This window comes from Podarcis raffonei, chromosome 17 (genome assembly GCF_027172205.1).
Source record: "Podarcis raffonei isolate rPodRaf1 chromosome 17, rPodRaf1.pri, whole genome shotgun sequence".
NCBI classification, from domain to species: domain Eukaryota; kingdom Metazoa; phylum Chordata; class Lepidosauria; order Squamata; family Lacertidae; genus Podarcis; species Podarcis raffonei.
Genome location: NC_070618.1, coordinates 39,112,501 through 39,129,608, shown reverse-complemented (window position 1 = coordinate 39,129,608; position 17,108 = coordinate 39,112,501). Strand labels below are relative to the sequence as shown.

At 43.1% G+C, this 17,108-nt stretch overlaps 1 protein-coding gene and 1 long non-coding RNA gene across 3 annotated transcripts in view; one reads left to right on the top strand and one right to left on the bottom strand.

Moving 5' to 3' along the window:
• Positions 1-765: 765 nt before the first annotated feature.
• Positions 766-2,715, bottom strand: LOC128404932 (uncharacterized). The gene is made up of 2 exons (XR_008328194.1): positions 2,652-2,715; positions 766-2,409 (listed from the first exon to the last, which is right to left on the bottom strand). It is a non-coding gene; the product is annotated as an uncharacterized LOC128404932 (long non-coding RNA).
• A 431-nt stretch (positions 2,716-3,146) lies between these two features.
• The window catches only part of MECP2 (methyl-CpG binding protein 2), a 68,255-nt gene continuing 54,293 nt past the window's right edge, over positions 3,147-17,108 (top strand). The window contains exon 1 of one of the 2 annotated variants that reach the window (XM_053371000.1): positions 3,147-3,248. Coding sequence is in view for 1 of the 2 variants with exons in the window: in XM_053370999.1 (XP_053226974.1) it covers positions 3,371-3,405 (35 nt within the window). In the remaining variant the exon portion in view is untranslated. Of the gene's footprint in view, positions 3,249-3,325; positions 3,406-17,108 lie in introns of those variants that run through there. The other variant, XM_053370999.1, reaches the window with a different exon arrangement.

Sequence of the window (17,108 nt, the reverse complement as noted above, 5' to 3'; positions counted from 1 at the left end):
GAAAGCTTGTTGTATGTTTTAACAACTGCATAAGAGTCTAGAATTCAACAGGGGAGGCTTTTTCTGGAAAGTATGTACATTGAGGGGAGAAACTCACCTGCTGGATTTTTGTTTTGTCTCTTGTTTTGTTAAGGGTTCAAAAGCCCTGTAAAAAAGAAATGTTGGTAACACTAAGTTGCAAGGCCATTAGGTAAGGAGTGGGCAGGCTTGGTGTCAAACTGTTGAAGTACTGAGTTGAAAACACTAGGAACAGAAGTAACAAATCTGGTGCTTGTTATTCATCTGTTTAAAAAATAATAATATACACCCCTCTGATAACTAGAAGTGGCAACCCTACTGTGAACCACTATGTGACTTTAAGTGACTGCTACAACTAGATTCTGAAGTCTTACTGCGGAACATGTGAAAAGCTTTACCCTTTAGTCTCACTGAAGGGGACAGAAAAGAGACCGAGTGTGTAGAATTGCTTTTATATATAGACTTAAAGGTCAGCACAGTCTTGATTCACCTGGGACATTCCCATTTTTTTGTGTGAATCCCTGGCAAATTGTCTCATGAAAGTACTGGGATTTATGGCTGTATAGAAGCTGGTGCCACATTCTAACTACTTGGCAGAAGCTGCAAAGGGAGCAATTAAAACTTATTTTATTGTTTTTATTCCACTTCTGCCTGAAAGGCACTAGGGGCAGATGCAACTATAGTTAATACACATGGCAGGTCACGGGGATGGGAGCTTACTCGTTTTCCATACTTCCCCCCCCCCCCTTCAAGTCCTGGTCATGACTGCATGCTTCGCTGAAGTGAGGCTCAGGCAAGGAGCTGTCCACCATGGGATGCTACTATCAACCTGGCCAGATTGCCTACTGCTGGCAGCATTATGCAAGCCCTTCACCATCCCTGCCACTGAGTTTTCTTTCCCCTCCTTTTCCTGCAAAAGGAACAAAAAAATTGTGGTATGTAAAATATTGTAATATCAAATGTATTATGGCATAAGGATAAATGCATTTCTTGCTTGTTTGTGCTGACTAACCCTTTGTAAGATAGTGAATACATTTTTGGATCAAACAACAATATGTATAAGGTTTTGATTTTGAAGGATTCCTTCCTTCACACATTCTCACTTTTGCATGCACATTCTTCCTTTACCCTTCTTCCTGTGTGGGATGAACTTATGTGGGGCTGTTTTGATATTTCTTTGTTTTGAATCATAGAATTATAGTTAGAAGGTTGTCAATTAAAATTAAGTAGATAAGGTTTGTCTCACATGACATTCTTGGAAAACCCATGTGGCTTCTTGTAAACAATCCTCATAGAGCGATTGCTTAATAATCTGTTGTATAATTTTGGTTGGTGTCAGCATCTGGCTGACTGTTGTGTATTTTCCTGGATCTGCCTTTCCCTCATTTTTTAAGATAGCCCGACAACTTAGTTCAGTGTAAATTGTGTTGTTGGTCTCAAAATACTTGGTTGGAGTTTAGCTATAGCAGTTATGTATGAAGTCTAAGTTACACTGCTACCGCAACTCTGCCAATAATTCAAAGAGCTTGAAGCTGCAACCCTATACATGTCTATTGAAAAGTAAGTCTGATTGGGTTCAATGAGAATTACGGTACTTCCAATTATGTGAGTTTAGGATTGCAGTCTAAATTAAACTTTACAAGTGCATTTCATTGTAATGATTGTAATACGTTTAATGTATGTCCTATAACTACTAATTCACCACAGCAGTCAGAAGTTTGAGGCCACATAATAAACAGATCAATTTTTTAAGACAAATACATTTATTTCAAACCATAATTTTATAAATATATTTGTTCATCACTACAAAGGATTAAATAAGTAAATTTTACTGTACGAGTAGTTTCAATACTTTTACCAGTGAATATATACTAGTATATAAGGAAGCAACAAGCACAGTCTCTGCATCTTGATGGGTTTTATAAATACAGATGCACCCCTATTTTCATCTTTGGCAACAGCTTCCAGAGGGAAACCTGTATTTCATCTGTTTACCAAAGGAAAACTTAAGCTACCACATGGTTGTTATTTTCAACTTTGAAATGTTAGAGGGCATGCATAGATTTTCTCTGTATTCTCCATCTATAATCGTAACATGGTTACTTCCCCCTTGAGATCTGTGAGCAAAGTCATCCTACATCTGCAGCACAGCACAGAGCAAGGTCCATATACTTATCTGTGTTGAATCTGTTCCTGGCAATCATGATATTGCAGATGCTGTGCTCAAGGTACTTGGGCCTGAGCGGCTGTTTTGACTGTTTTGGTTGTTAACAAAAATTGCTTACATGATATAATTTTCTTTCAGATGCTTGGAACATATCAGGCATGGCAGTTGGCTTGCATTCATGTTGTAAGGAGTAGAAAATACGTTGAGACTGTGTTGCTATTTTACTAGAAGACAAGAGGGGAGATTTAATGTGTTGGTGCTGCTGTTTCAACATGATAGCTGGGCACTTATCTGTGACTACCTGTACATTTCAGGAACCATCGAAAGGCTTTAAATGAGTGACCGAATTAGTGGGGAGGGATGAAGGAAGGTGGCCTTGGCGTGGCAACATAGTGAGTAACTGAGGGAGAGCATCAGTACAACCGTGCCAGAAGACCTTGGTCTACACACATGGCCAGATTGATACATTTTTGCACCCGAGGTGAACCACAAAGCTCTCCTTCGGGATCCGCTGCTCCTGTGGATTCTGCTGTCCGAGGCAACTGCCTCACCTGGCCTCATGGGTGGGCCAGCCTGGCTGCGCCCACTTTCCAGCTGGCATGGTGGTCCTCATGGGGTGAGTAATGGCTGCAGAAACATGACCTTGGTATATCTCGATGGGCACATTCAAGACCAAGTAACAGGCATGGTCTTGGCATCAATTATCAGTGTTTGGAAGGTGCTTTGCCTTGAGAAGGCCAGTATCCTCCGAACCCACACAGAAAGGGGAGGGACCGCTGAGGCACTTCGAGAAAAGGGAAAGGAAAAAACCGTTAGATCCTTTACATTTCAAAAAGCCTTTTACCCGCAACTCTGCACCGCCCTCTTCGTCAGTGAATGATGAACCAACGGGCCTATCATTAGGCAGACAACATTCACGAACCAATCAGAGGCAGCGCGGGCACCTGTCCCCCACCCACTTTTTATCGTTGTTACTGACAGCACTTCCCGCCAATTCTAACGGCCGCCGGGAACAGGGCAGCCTCGCCCGTGTAGAAGAGCACCGGCCAATAGCTCCGTGAAGGTACCCTGAGTGATGGGAATCGGCATCCAATTGCAGCGAAGAGGGCGGGGTCTGGCTCTCCGGGTTTCCTCTCCGGCTCGGTTTCCCCCCTCCCCCCCCGCGGGTTTTTCGCTGCGAAGAAAATGGCGGCGGCGCCGAGCGGAGATGAGGAGAGACTGTGAGTGACCCGGGGAGAGGGGGTGGGGAAGAGCCGGGCTGGACCATCGCACCACTTGCGCAGGGGGCTCGGGCGGGACCATGGCCAGCGCCGGGGAGGGCGGCGGGGCGGCGCGGCGGGGCTGCGGCCGCTGGCTCCTCTCGGCTGGCAGTCGCTCCTCCTCCCCTTTCCCTCTGCGCGCCCAGGGCCTCGAGTGCGTCACAGCCATCCCCTCTGCCCAGTAATGGGAGGGGCGAGGAGGAGGGTGCGGGGCGCGCCCCCGGAGGGGGGCAGGGGAGGGGAGGGGCTGGCGTGGGGCGCGCGCTTGAGGTCAGAGGTGACCTGTGCCCGCTCCCTGGTGGCATCTGCCAGCCGTGGCCCCTCATCCCGCATCCCTGCCGTGGCCCTCTTGCTGTGGCAGGTGCCTTGCCCGCCCCAGTCCCTCTGGAGAGCGCCTCATGCCAAGTTGCCCAGCCCGCCCTGGGACTTCAGGTGATGGGGACACCTGGCAGCCTGCTTCTCAGGCCCTCTTTATCTCCATCTCTCACTCCGCTTGCTTCTACCCCATCGTTGCCCACAGAGAGTGGGCAGCGCAGTGGGCAGAGTGTGCGTGTCCCTGTAGGCTGTGTGTGGTTTGGTGGTTTGGGCCTCCTTCAGCGTAAGCTGGTGCCTCTGCCCATTTTCTTCACTTTCTTTTTCTGGGTTGAACAGCAAGGACTATTGGGCTCCATCCCAAGTGCCATGGTGCCCAGTGTGTGTGTTGCTTGACTCACCTGTGCATTTCCACTGGGCAAAGCGGTGGTGAGGATTGGGGTTAGCAAGTTCAAACCTCCTCACTGCATCACGCCGAAAGTGAGGCAGGGCAAGGAAACAACAGGGTTGGTGGCTGATGGCTTGCTATGGGTTGGCTTACTGGGCCCTGTCCTTTGTGCCACACCACTCAAAGAGAAAGAGTAAGCACCTTGGTAGGGCCTTGTAGATGGCTGACAACTAACTGGAAGCAGACATGAACTTTGCTTACAGCCATGACTTGCCCAATCTTCCTGGTCTCCTTTCCCAGAGCTGGTGGATGAGTAAGGGCAGTGGCTGCTCCCCTGCACCCTTACTCAGGGTGATACAGAAGTGGCTGCTGTCTGTCTTCACTGCCCTCAGAGAGAGAATATGCAAGCAAGAGGAGGTGGTAGCTGTTCTTGCAAGAGTAGTGATTGCCTTCAGACTATCACCATCATTGCTTTTGCTCTGGGAGGCTCAACCTCAGGGTAAGAAGCTTCTTTGGTCCGTCAGTGTTATTGTATTCGGCATGACATAGTCAATATGGCCAGTGATCAGGGACGGTAGGAATTGTAGTCCAGCAACACGGGGAGCACAGGTTCCCGATCCCTGATCCACCCACTTATTTCCTCTCTCCTTAGGGTAGGTGTGGAGAATTGGGCCCAATGCATCTTCCCAGAATGAATGAGCAACCAGAAACGATTGTGTTTTTTACAAGCACAACTGCCAACTCTGCTTACTTGCTTGCTCTCCCTCTTTTTTGGGTTGCACAGTTGGGCTACCTGGGCAGATTTCTTGCAGCTACACCACCAGTAGAAAGATAACTGATGCAGAACTTGCCCTATCTATGATGTCCTTTTGAGTGCTGGATCCAGTCTTATCCATCCTATGTCCTGTACCACTGACAGCGTGAGCATGTTCATGTTTGGTCAGCAGCAGCAGCTCACGCTGCCTGACTTGGCAGTATCCAGCCTTCCCACCATACTGCTTAAACAGAGAGTGTGAGCAAGCAGAATGATTGGGAGGTGGTTGCTTCTGCCTTCTGTAGTTGTGCACACACTTTTGGCAGCCCTGTTGGCTCCAGTTCTCCCTGCTGTGTAGTCCAGAAAGAAAGGGCAAGTGGACATCTTCTTGTTCACATAAACTTTTTCGTTGGGCTGCCCAGCAGATTTGGCCCTTACTGTTGCACCTTCCAGAGTGAGAGAGGAGGAAGTAATTGGAGGCAGAGGCAGCGGTTCATTGGTTGAGGGTCGAACCAACTGTGCATGTGCTTATTAAACACAAACTTTCCAGTCCGTTTTGAAAATTGGGTGAGGGAGTTAACTTTTAATACTAAAAGCATTTGGGTGATGAGAATTAACTCTCTTCCCCTGCTTTACCTCTCCTTGCCACTTATCTTAAAGATTTTTTCTTTCCTAGCCCATTCCCAATATAGCAACTTTGCTGATTGGGAGAAAAAGTCAAAGCAATGAAGCCCAGCGAGGTAGGGACAGCGCGTGGTTTGAATTTTGTTCCCATTCCACTTGCACATTTTTTGATATTAAAAATAAATTCCTCCACGCTTGCTTTATAGCCAGACTGGCAAACACATATTTCAAAAACACGTGGGCATCTGTTTTGGCCCTTGTTAGCTCATGTTTGTGGCCTGGCCTGTGCCACTTGTCCTCTGCCTCTGAGCGGGAGGGGGAAAGTAGGTGTCACTCTATTTATGGTAACTGTCATTTTCTTTGTACTTTGATGTTGTCAATCCTCAGATGTCATGATTACCAATTCTTTACCAATTCTTTGATGTCCTCTCATGTTAGCTGTCTTGTGTGATCACAACATTTCAGTCACAAAACAACTATATGCAGTCTGTAGGTATATGGAGAGGGATAAAAACTGGTCTTCATCCTTTTTCCCTTTTTTTTTTTGCCTTCACCGCTTGTGCTTTGGGAGTAGGGGGAAAATATCACTAATGATTTTATCCTGAATAACTTTTGAAATAAATTGTGTTGTTCACATAAGTTATTTAACACTTACTATCTGCTTCTGTTATGTATTGGCTTTGCAGGTATTATCCTATCCTTGCTTAAATTGGCCACAATTTTTTTAAAAAATCCTAGTTCTCAAACTATTTATTTGCAACTTTTCCAGCCCAGTCCATAAAATATCACTGCTTGCTCTTTGTAAACCAGGTTCCCAGTGCTATTGCAGTTTTGGTTGATAGTTGCTTCTCCAATTACATCCTCTCCTAGCTCAAGACAACTGAGTGTGCTTATGTCAGACATTGGAGTGGTACAATCATGTTTGTCACTTTCACCTTATGGTTTTAGATGGCATTTCCATCCTTCTACTCATAAAACCTTATAAGCACTGCAGTGCATCTGCTTCATGTTGTGCATATATTCCAAACATAAGTTGGCTATGAATGTTTGCTGCTTCCTTGTGTTAAAAGATCTGCCCCACCTTATCTTGCATAAATCTGTGTACAGTGCTACAAATGTATGTCCTGGAGCCTTTGTTTACTGCATGGTGAAGATTTTGGTGTGAAACAAAAGGTGTGGCTTCTAGTAGGGTGTTCATATAATTCATTTGATTTATCAGAAGTTTTGTGTTTCTAGCCAAGTTTTGCAGAGAGAAACTTGAAAAGGTAAAAACTTCAGGCACTTTTCACAGGTGAGGCAGAGGTCATAAGTTTGGGGGAGGTATTTTGAGAGTAGGCTTTTTGTGAAATGTTAATTTAAATTTTGTGTGAGACCTTGTCTATCCAGGTATTGAATCTTAATACCATGTTTCATATCTAACTTGTCTAAAGAACTCAGTTTTACACAAGTATGCTAGTGTTGATGTGGGAAAATCTCTGCTCTCCCATAGGGTTGTAGCTACTCCCAAAGTAAAATACCAGTGCCCTGGGGGGACATGATAGATTAAGATCATGAAATTGCTGTGTTGTGAACACTAATAATATGAACGCTTGCAGTGTCATAGGAAGGTGCATAAAATGCAAAATATTTGTGACTCATTTTCTGCTGAGCATGCCTCTGGTAGAAATTAGAGGTGGGTGGGGCACTGGGGGTACTCTTCTTTCTCGCCCCCCCCAAATTCAGTTTCAGTTCTTCTACCTTTAACAGCTGCTTAGCAGGTCCCTTGTTTCCTTTTCTGTTTGTTTGCAGTTATGTTATTGTGCCACCCATTCTCAATTAAGTGATGTCTCAAACTGTTGCTACTTTGGTTCATGTTTGTATTTGTTTATTAAAAAGCACTTATAATATTGGTGCTCTTTATCTGGTTGGAAATTTATTGTTTATTTGAGGATTTCTAGCCTACTCTTCATTAGAATAATTCTAGAGTGGTAGCAGAATATAAAATATAATTACACGATAAAACCAAATTTAGATAAAAACAATACAACCTTAAAACAACAGCAACAAACAGGTTCTGCAAGGGCACGTGTACCCATGTCCACCAAAGACTTGAGCAAATAAATGTGTTTTAACTGGTGCTGCAAATGCATCAGGATCAACACCAGTTAAACTGGAGAGAGTTTTGTATAATTGGGATACTATTATTGAAAACATTATCTGACATGTTGCTGTGAAGCAAATGTTTGGCCTATGTGCCACTATTAAGAGGGTGCCCCCCTTTGGATTTTTTTGGGGGAAACACCCTTTGGCTCTGTTTGGTGATACTCTGCTTCCTAGTGAACATTGTACTGACAAATTGTTGGAGCGGGTGCTCCTTCACTTGCATCTGATTTGTCAGTGTTAGCAGAATTTGATGGATGGATTTCTCTGCCTGTAAACTTTCCACAGAAGTTGCCTGTACTACATAACCATCATCTATAGGAATAACTCCTTGCAGGACCCTCCTGGTAATACCAGGGTGTCTGTTAGTAGAGGCAGTGTGTTTCCCCCATCCCTAAATACGCTGAATCTACTCAGAGGTCATATGTACACAAAAGGTGTAAGGAGAAGGATGAAGGATGATCTTCAACCATTTTGCCCCTTTACTTGAATTAGGGAAAAATAGCAAGAAGATTGTTTAATTAATTAATTAATTAATTAATTACATTTTTACACCACCCTACATCTGAGGATCATAGGGCAGAATATAAAAATACAAAATACATAACCAAGTAATAAACAAAAACAATATCCCCTGCACACATATAGGATTAGTCCTAAGTGATGTCCTGTTGTCATCCTGTCATCTTGGGTGTCTTATACCAGTCTTTTATTTTTGAGGTTGAGCTTTCCAGACCCTACATTCGCTGTCATGTGTGTGCTCCCTGGGTTGACTGATAGCCTGCTGTAGATTGAGGAGACTTCTATAGCAGAGAACTTTCAAATACTACTCTTTAATTCCATAGTATCAAATCTGGGATTGGAAAAATCCTGATTGCCCAGAGACCTAAGTAATCTAACGATAAGTTACAGTTCTGTTCAGATTCTTGGAATGAATGTTATGAATATGCCAAATTTATGTCAGTTCCTTTTGTCTCAGCCCTACGACATGGAAATATGACTAATATATCTGTCTGCCTATCTATCTATCTATCTATCTATCTATCTATTTATCTATCTTTATATTAAATACTGTGTCATGAAATAAATTAGCAAAGAATCAATTTTTGTGGAAAACTGGGATATTGGTTTAATCATGGAGTTGTTAATGATTTGTGTAAAATCTAGTTGTGTTGTCATAATGATGGCAGTATATGGCTTCAGTCATGGACCCACAATTACAATTCCTCAGTCACATCCAGAAATGCCTCATACTTGGTGTGATCCAGATATCAAAGTAGAGCTGGCTGTGATTGCAGATGACCAAGAATCTTACATTGCTCATTTAGAAGCTGCAGTTGTGGGAAACTGTGTATGTGCCTTTTACATGAAGAGCTGCTTATATAATTTACAACAACAGTGTATCTGTAATTGTGTCTTCCTATATCTAAGTGTGAATTAGGTGACCAGTTTATTTTTCTCATCCCACTTCCTTATGACTTGCCCCATCCCCACCCTTTGTTTCTAAGTCAAATATATTGGTCCAGTCTCTTGTAGCTAATATAACCATTTCTCTTATTGAAGTATGAAGACTGTAGTATGAGGGTTGTACCTTTCCACTGGAGCATCATTTAAGACGCAAAGTAATTTTTCAGTTGCTGGGCTAAAATATGTGACAAAGACAAGTACAGACAAGTGGATTTAAAACATATTGAGCACTGTTTTCACATGTGTATTAAATTAAATATGTTGAGTAACACAGAAGGTAACACAGCAATGTTAAATATTTGAAGGAGAATATAAACTATTTCAGCAAATAAAGGGTATAATGTAAGGTACTTGGTCTTACAATAAAACCAGTTGTCATATACTATTGCATGTAATGCTTAACCATGGTCAAGCACAAATCGTAGTGAGCCCCTACTGTTGTGTCCTCTGGCATAGCTATGAAGGGATTTTGGAAGCTTCCATTTCTCTTTTAGATTAAGCCCAGTTCAGCATTATGCCTGAACCCTAAATTGTTATTAATCTTAACTATAAATGAAAGCAAGATAGCTGTGTAAACAATGGTTTGAGGTTAACTTATTTCTTCTAACCCAGGGCGGTCCAACTTTTGATACCAAGTGGACCGCAAGAGTACTTTGACACGCACACTGCCTTGTCATGTGAGGGGGAGCGGGGCCAAAATTTGACACCCACACACCCAGCCCATGCACTGCCCTCCCAAAGCTGTCTAAGCGAGGAAGCCGGCTTTGGGAAGGAGTAGTGAGGCACTGGCAGCATCCTAGAGCCCTCCCAACTCCTTCCCAAAGCTGGCAAAGTGCTAATTAGGCTTTGGGAAGGAGGTTGAAGGACCCTAGGACCTTGCCAGAGCCCTCAAACCTCCTTCCCCAATCCCAGCACCTTGCTTAATGGCTTTGGGAAGACAGCACAAGGGCTGGGGGGGGGGTTGACATATGTTGCTGAGGGCCACACAAAAATACATTGAGGGCCACATGTTAGACCACCCTGCTCTAACCACAGTTAAAACTGCATTTTTATTGGATTTGATGTCATAGCAAGCTGCGGGTAATCTAAAACAGAAGCTAAAGCTTCTTCAGTCTTCATGGTTGTACGTGAGGATGGGGTGGAATGTGCACAAGCCTGAGATTCACTGTGACCTGCTCTTATAACACTAAACTTTGGCGACTGAGGCTACATTCCATTGCACAGTTCCCTCGCACAATTGGATGTACCGAGACTATGATCTATCTGCCATAGCATATATGGTAACACTTGACAAATCAAACCAAATCTTTCGGAATTTAGATTTTGACAAATGTTTAATAAATGAAAGAGTGAGTGCAGGCAATATATAGATATTCACTTACAGTAACTCTTTAATAATGGAGTCAAAGTTGTGGTCTTATCCCTTAAGCATGCCCACAGGGGGTTGAAACGGTTCAGGCCAAACTTGAGTGCTTGATTTAGACCTGAAGGCATTGAATGTAAACGTTTTCCTGTAAACACTAATGATCAGATTCATAGCTTTGTCCGTAGGCCATGAGATTGTAGATTTCATCCTTAGTGGGTGTAACCCCAAACAATACTCATATCCCCCCCCAGCATTGTTCCCCTCTGCTCCATGACAAAGTTGGCATGAATAATAATAATAATAATAATAATAATAATAATAATAATAAAATTTTTTTATTTATACCCTGCCCTCCCCGGCCAGAGCCGGGCTCAGGGCGGCTAACACCAGTAAAATGACAATAAAAACATAATAGGGGAGGGGGGAATTAAAATACAGGTTACAATACAATTTAAAATGCAGCCTCATTTTAATAATAGCCCATAGATCAAAACCAAAAGGGGAAGGAAACATAAGCGTCAGACTGAGTCCAAACCAAAGGCCAGGGAGAACAGCTCTGTCTTGCAGGCCCTGCGGAAAGATGTCAAGTCCCGCAGGGCCCTGGTCTCTTGTGACAGAGTGTTCCACCAAGTCAGGGCTAGTACTGAAAAGGCCCTGGCCCTAGTTGAGACCAATCTAACCACCTTGCGACTTGGGACCTCCAAAATGTTGTCATTCGTGGACCTTAAGGTCCTCCGCGGGGCATACCAGGAGAGGCGGTCCCATAGGTACGTGGGTCCTAGGCCGCATAGGACTTTAAAGGTCAAAACCAGCACCTTAAACTTACAATTAACTATTGTGAGGCATGATGTTCTTCTCTGTAAACACACACACACACACCTTTAATTGTTTCCTGTACACATCACTAGGTGAATAGAGCCTGAAATACAAAATATGCAAGCAGAATGTTTCTTCTAGGATAGCAGTTTGCCTTTTTACTAGATGACTGCCAATTACAGACCAGCATGAATTTTTTTTATTTTAGTTGCTAATGTTAGTGTTGTCAAAAACACCTCTGGCAGCTGAGTCAGCATTTCAGCATGACCTACTGACAATCCTTGTTTCTGGATAGTGTATAAAGCATCCAACATTGCTTTGTGAGCCTTAGGCATGAACTTGCTAGGTAGCCTTAAGCAAATCACTATACTCTCCATCCCAGCTCCATGTTGGAATAATACCAGCCTACCATATAGGGACGCGGGTGGCACTCTGGGTTAAACCACAGAGCCTAGGACTTGCCGATCAGAAGGTCGGCGGTTCGAATCCCCGTAATGGGGTGAGCTCCCGTCGCTAGGTCCCTGCTCCTGCCAACCTAGCAGTTCAAAAGCACGTCAAAGTGCAAGTAGATAAATAGGTACCGCTCCGGCAGGAAGGTAAACGGAGTTTCCGTGTGCTGCTCTGGTTCGCCAGAAGTGGCTTAGTTATGCTGGCCACATGACCCGGCTCCCTTGGCCAATAAAGCGAGATGAGCACTGCAACCCCAGAGTCGGCCACAACTGGACCTAATGGTCAGGGGTCCCTTTACCTTTACCATATAGGATTGTTGAATGTGTTACTAAGGTAATGGGTATGAAAACCTTTGAACACTCAAAAAGGAGCACTACATCAACACTTATTGGCAAGTTATGATGAGAGAATACCGGGCATCTTTTTGCATCATGTCTTTCAAAAGTTAATTGTTCAGGCAAGATATTGCACTTTTGTAGATCTATAAAAATGTTGGCTCAAGGCAGACATGCTTCATTATTGTTAGAACTAACCACAGTTGGCTACCTTAAAAGTAGGATCAACATGCCTATCTTGCAGAGAGTGGAAACTAGGGAATTTCTTTTGAATTCTTTGCCAATATGAATCTCTCACAGTTCTGCAGAAATGAGTAGCCTTTAATTGGTCACGCCTCCCAAAAGCACCACTTTTTTGCTAACAGCCCTGCGATGATAATAATGGGTGAACTGTATCCCCTGCCCTTTTATCTTGTAGAGTTACCGTAAATGTATGTTTGGATACATTTGTCTTTAACAGGTAGTTCAAGAAACTCAGTTTGCAAACAGTGCAGTATTAACTGCCTCTGTTCATCTGAAGAGTTACTCCTCCCTGAGTTAAAACAATAATAAATATCTACAAGTAAGCACAATTGTGTTATCAGTGACCGAGAAAAACGTTGTATCTGCTGACAAAAATGCAGCTGATAAGAAATCTGGTTGATCTCTCTTGAGCAGGGAGTTCCAAAGAGCACAACGGAAGTTACCAAACTCCATGCTCCCGGTATTGTATTTTGGTGAAAGCAGGGCCTACCCACTTACTTGAGAGGCTGGGGAAAATATACAAGCAAAGGTATTCCCTAAGGTACACAGAGCCTAGGCCACCTACGACTTTAAAGATAATAACTGGCATTCATAAGCAGGGGTGGAGGAAGGGAGTGCAGTGGGGGCACGCTGCCCCAGATGTCACCAATGAGGTGGGTGACAAAATGCCGGGTGCCCACCGCGGGGCCTGCAACACCCCTGAGCCGTGCGTCTCTCCTGGGAGTGACATAGTGGCTTGGGCGCCCGTAGGCTCCGCGCTGCCCTAAACGGTCCACCCACCGCCTCCCGCAGAGCATTCTGCCCTGGCTTTCGCCGCCCCGCTGGCAGCTCACCCCACCCTGGGCGCAGGGCACGTGCGCTGCCCCAGCTTACTCCGCTGCTGTTCAGAAGCTTTAAAAAAAAAGCTGCAAATGAGCATGAAGAGATCCAATTGTGTTTTCCTCAGTAAAGATGAGAGGGGAAACAAGTATTTTTTAAAAGCAAGACTGACTATGAGTGAAGGGACCATGTAGCAAGACAAAAAGTACAAGACAAGCAGTGTAGAAAGGTGGGACATCACCAGCTACCCCACAGAACTTGCTTCCTAGCAGGTACAGCAATACCTCCAGTCTACACAGGAGCTGCAGTTCCAGTCAAAGACAAAAAATATTGCCACAAAGCAGGTATAGTTGTTTTTTTTTAAAGGAAGGGAGAGAGGGCAGTGTAGAAAACGCAATAATGCAATGGTTTGGAAGCCATGCCACCTTATTATATATCAATTAGTCATCAAATACAAAAATGCCTCTAGGCAACTTACATACACAATTTAAAATTATTTTATTTAATCATAGTTAAGTCTTATCATACGGTAACTTACCTAAGAACTGCAATGATTCAATTTCCTTTATTGATTATGATGGTGAAACTTTTATTTATTGTTGTTAACATTTCTTTTCTAAATATAATAAAAGTAGTTATTATATTATTATTATTATTATTATTATTATTATTATTATTATTATTATTACCATGACGTTCCGTGATGACCTAATGAATTAATGGCATCAATTTCAGAGGGAAATAGTTGCATGGAAGCAAACTCTATTGTGTCAAAAAGAAAGAAAAATGAAAAAAACAACAATAAAATGGTGAAATCACACTGACTAAAGGAAATGTGTAATTAAAGGGCATTGAATGACAGACAACAGCAAAAGACTAACTAACTGAAGGACATATTTCAAACAGGTCGCGTTTACTGATTTAGAAATTTATGGAGCTTAATTATGAGTAAAAACGCTTATGATTTTAAACAAATGAGCAAGCATTGAAGTATTTCAATGGTACTGCATGAACATTGCCTCAGTGGTGTTAAGGGAACCTAGTGTGAAAGGGACCATGCTGTCTATGGCTTGCTTTCATTAAAAGATGGGGTACAAAATTCCATACAAGCTGAAGTCTTTGAACTGCCTTAAAGGGCAGGCCCATGTAGAGTGTGTTGTGATAGTCCATTGGGAGGCTAATAATGCATGTAATGACAGACACTGACTAAAAGCATGGGAATAACTAGGGGCTGGATGTCGCTGGCATTCTGCCCAAGGCACAGGCATGCCTTGTTCTGCTGGGATTCTACGTTATTGAGTTTTCAGGGATCTGTTCTAAACATGCTCATTATGTTTGTTTGCCTACTGCTTCATCTGCTTGTTTAGGCTACTATGTTCTTAATGCCTTCTGGAGAAGGAAAAGCTCCAAAGCTTAGCAGCATCAATAAAAAATTCTCAGTAGAGGGGATGGCAAGGTATGTGTTTTCTTTGGGCAACAAGGTGGCATTTTGTTGTTGCAACTTGGAGTGTCTCTGAGTCCAATAATTTGTTAACAGCATAACTTGTGGTAAGGGTGGTTTGATTGGCATACAAGTTATGTGGTTGTTTTTAATGGCAGCTTCAGCTGCAAAGCACCTGCCCATTTCCTTTTTATCTTCCTTTTCCTCCTCATGCCACACAATTTCCTGTTGCTTTTAGAGTTAGATTACTATTGCATGCTACCCCAATCTCCAAGTGGTATGAGATTCCAGGGGTTCCAGGCACTTAGCCAAGGTCTGTGCTTCCTTTTTAAAATGAGGCACAGTGGACTGTGGTGTCTTTATAAAGTTGGTTTATTTATACATATATACAACCTAGCCATGGATAGTTTAGTTGAGATTCCTTAGGGACGTGGGTGGCGCTGTGGTCTAAACTACTGAGCCTCTTGGGTTTGCTGATTGGAAGGTCGGCGGTTCAAATCCACAGAACGGTGGTGAACTCCCATTGCTCTGTCCCAGCTTCTGCCAACCTAGCAGTTTGAAAACACATCAGTGCAAGTAAATAAATAGGTACCGCTGTGGTGGGAAGGTAAACAGTGTTTCCGTGCGCTCTGGTACTTGTCGCGGTGTCCTGCTGCACCAGAAGTAGTTTAGTTATGCTGGCCACATGACACAGAAAGCTGTCTGTGGACAAATACCTGCTCCCTCCTTCTTTAAAACTTGGACTTGAATAGGTTGCAGCTGAGAGGCTGGCTCCGACTTTAGACTTGGATCCAAAGGCTGCATTAACCCAGAGGTTATTTTTTAAAATACAGTGGTCCTGGTCTACAGTGGTACCTTGGGTTACATACGCTTCAGGTTACATACGCTTCAGGTTAAGAACAGTTTCAGGTTAAGAACAGACCTCCGGAATGAATTAAGTACTTAACCCGAGGTACCACTGTACATTGTAGCTTAAAGATGCCTGTTTTTCTGCATATATAGACATTGGCATTTGTTGCTGGCAAAAAAGATGTTTGATAGTTTCCTAGATATCCAGTGTGGGTGGGGGGAAGTATACGTAACTGGGCCTAAATTGCAGTTCATTTTTAAAGGGCATCATTTCTCAGAAGTGGATGATGCCATAGGCTTCCAGTGTCGTTTTTCACGTTTGTAGGTGAAAACCCTTTAGTGCCACTCTTTGGGCATTATTGGTCAGGTCAGAAGCTTGTTAATGCTGTAGCAGCGACCATTCGTTTATATTTTTGGAAAAGTATGCTTTGGGCCACTAGAATTGGAAGTGATGTTCTCTTGTTGATGAGGAAGAAGACGGTACTGTGAGGCCTGGGAAGCAGGCGAAGAGCTGCTTAAAAGCAAGTTGTAAAGCTGGCTGTGCAAGGGTGCTTGATAAACCAGGCTTTCTGTTGGCTTTGGCAACGTTGTGTGGATTGTATTTTTGCAAGCTGACTAGATCCTTAACAATTTCTCCTCTGTACTATGTACCAAGCTTCCAGCTTTGGTGTCTGTTTATTTGAAAAGATCATACTGTGCTGTAGTGCAGTTTGCAGCTTCTATTGCTGTGCCATCTGAGAATCAATATTCAAAAGAAACTAAGGGGTGCCGCAATATCTCTGTTTGCTGTGGAATTGAGGGCCACACACAACATGATGGAGTTAGCCATGTTTATTCATCCATCGGTTGGCATCAAAACAGGCATGGAGGGAGATGAACTCGTATCCTGCTCAAACTCTTGTCATTTCAAGTCATTTGTCTCCTTAGCTATTCAGTGTGAGTGATGTGGTAAGGTTTGCAAAAGTTGCTTTCTCCTGTCCCTGCACCTTTCTTGATGTTGAAAGCAGTCAAACAACAGTGGATGCTCCTGTTGTGCTTGGTTAGATGGGTCTCCTTGACAAACAGTTTGGGAGCTAATAGCATAATGTCTTCAGGGCTGCTTTTTATGCTAGTTCAAAAATACATGGTGGTGCCCTCAAGTGTTCCCCATTCGTTGTTGAGAAAAGGTATGAATATTTCAAAGAGAGGAAATTAAAGCTGATGAACCACTTGAGTGGCTTGTCCGACAACTGTCCATCTTCTAAAACAGATTTATATTACCATTTGAGCTTTACAGGTACAGGTGTGCCTATATGGAAATAATGTATCAATTGGTCCTATGTGGTAGTTAGTTATGGTTGAAGCTGTTCTGCAAGTGATTTAATGCTTTAATCTTCTTTCTGTGAGGATGTGAATTGGCATTTTGTAATTGCAACAAGCTGTGTCATGGGTTAAAACTGAAATCAAAGAAGTGAAAATTCAGAGCAATCTTCTTCTTCAAGCCTCTTTTTTAAAAAAATCTGGTGCTGTATAATCTGGTGCGCCTTCCCTGGCATAAAAAGTGTTTCTGTTTTTAAAATGCGTCTTAGTCAAACAATATACCGGTATTTATATCTATATATCTGTATCTATATAAATCTACCTATATATGTGGGAGGGGAAGAAAATGATATGATGCAAAC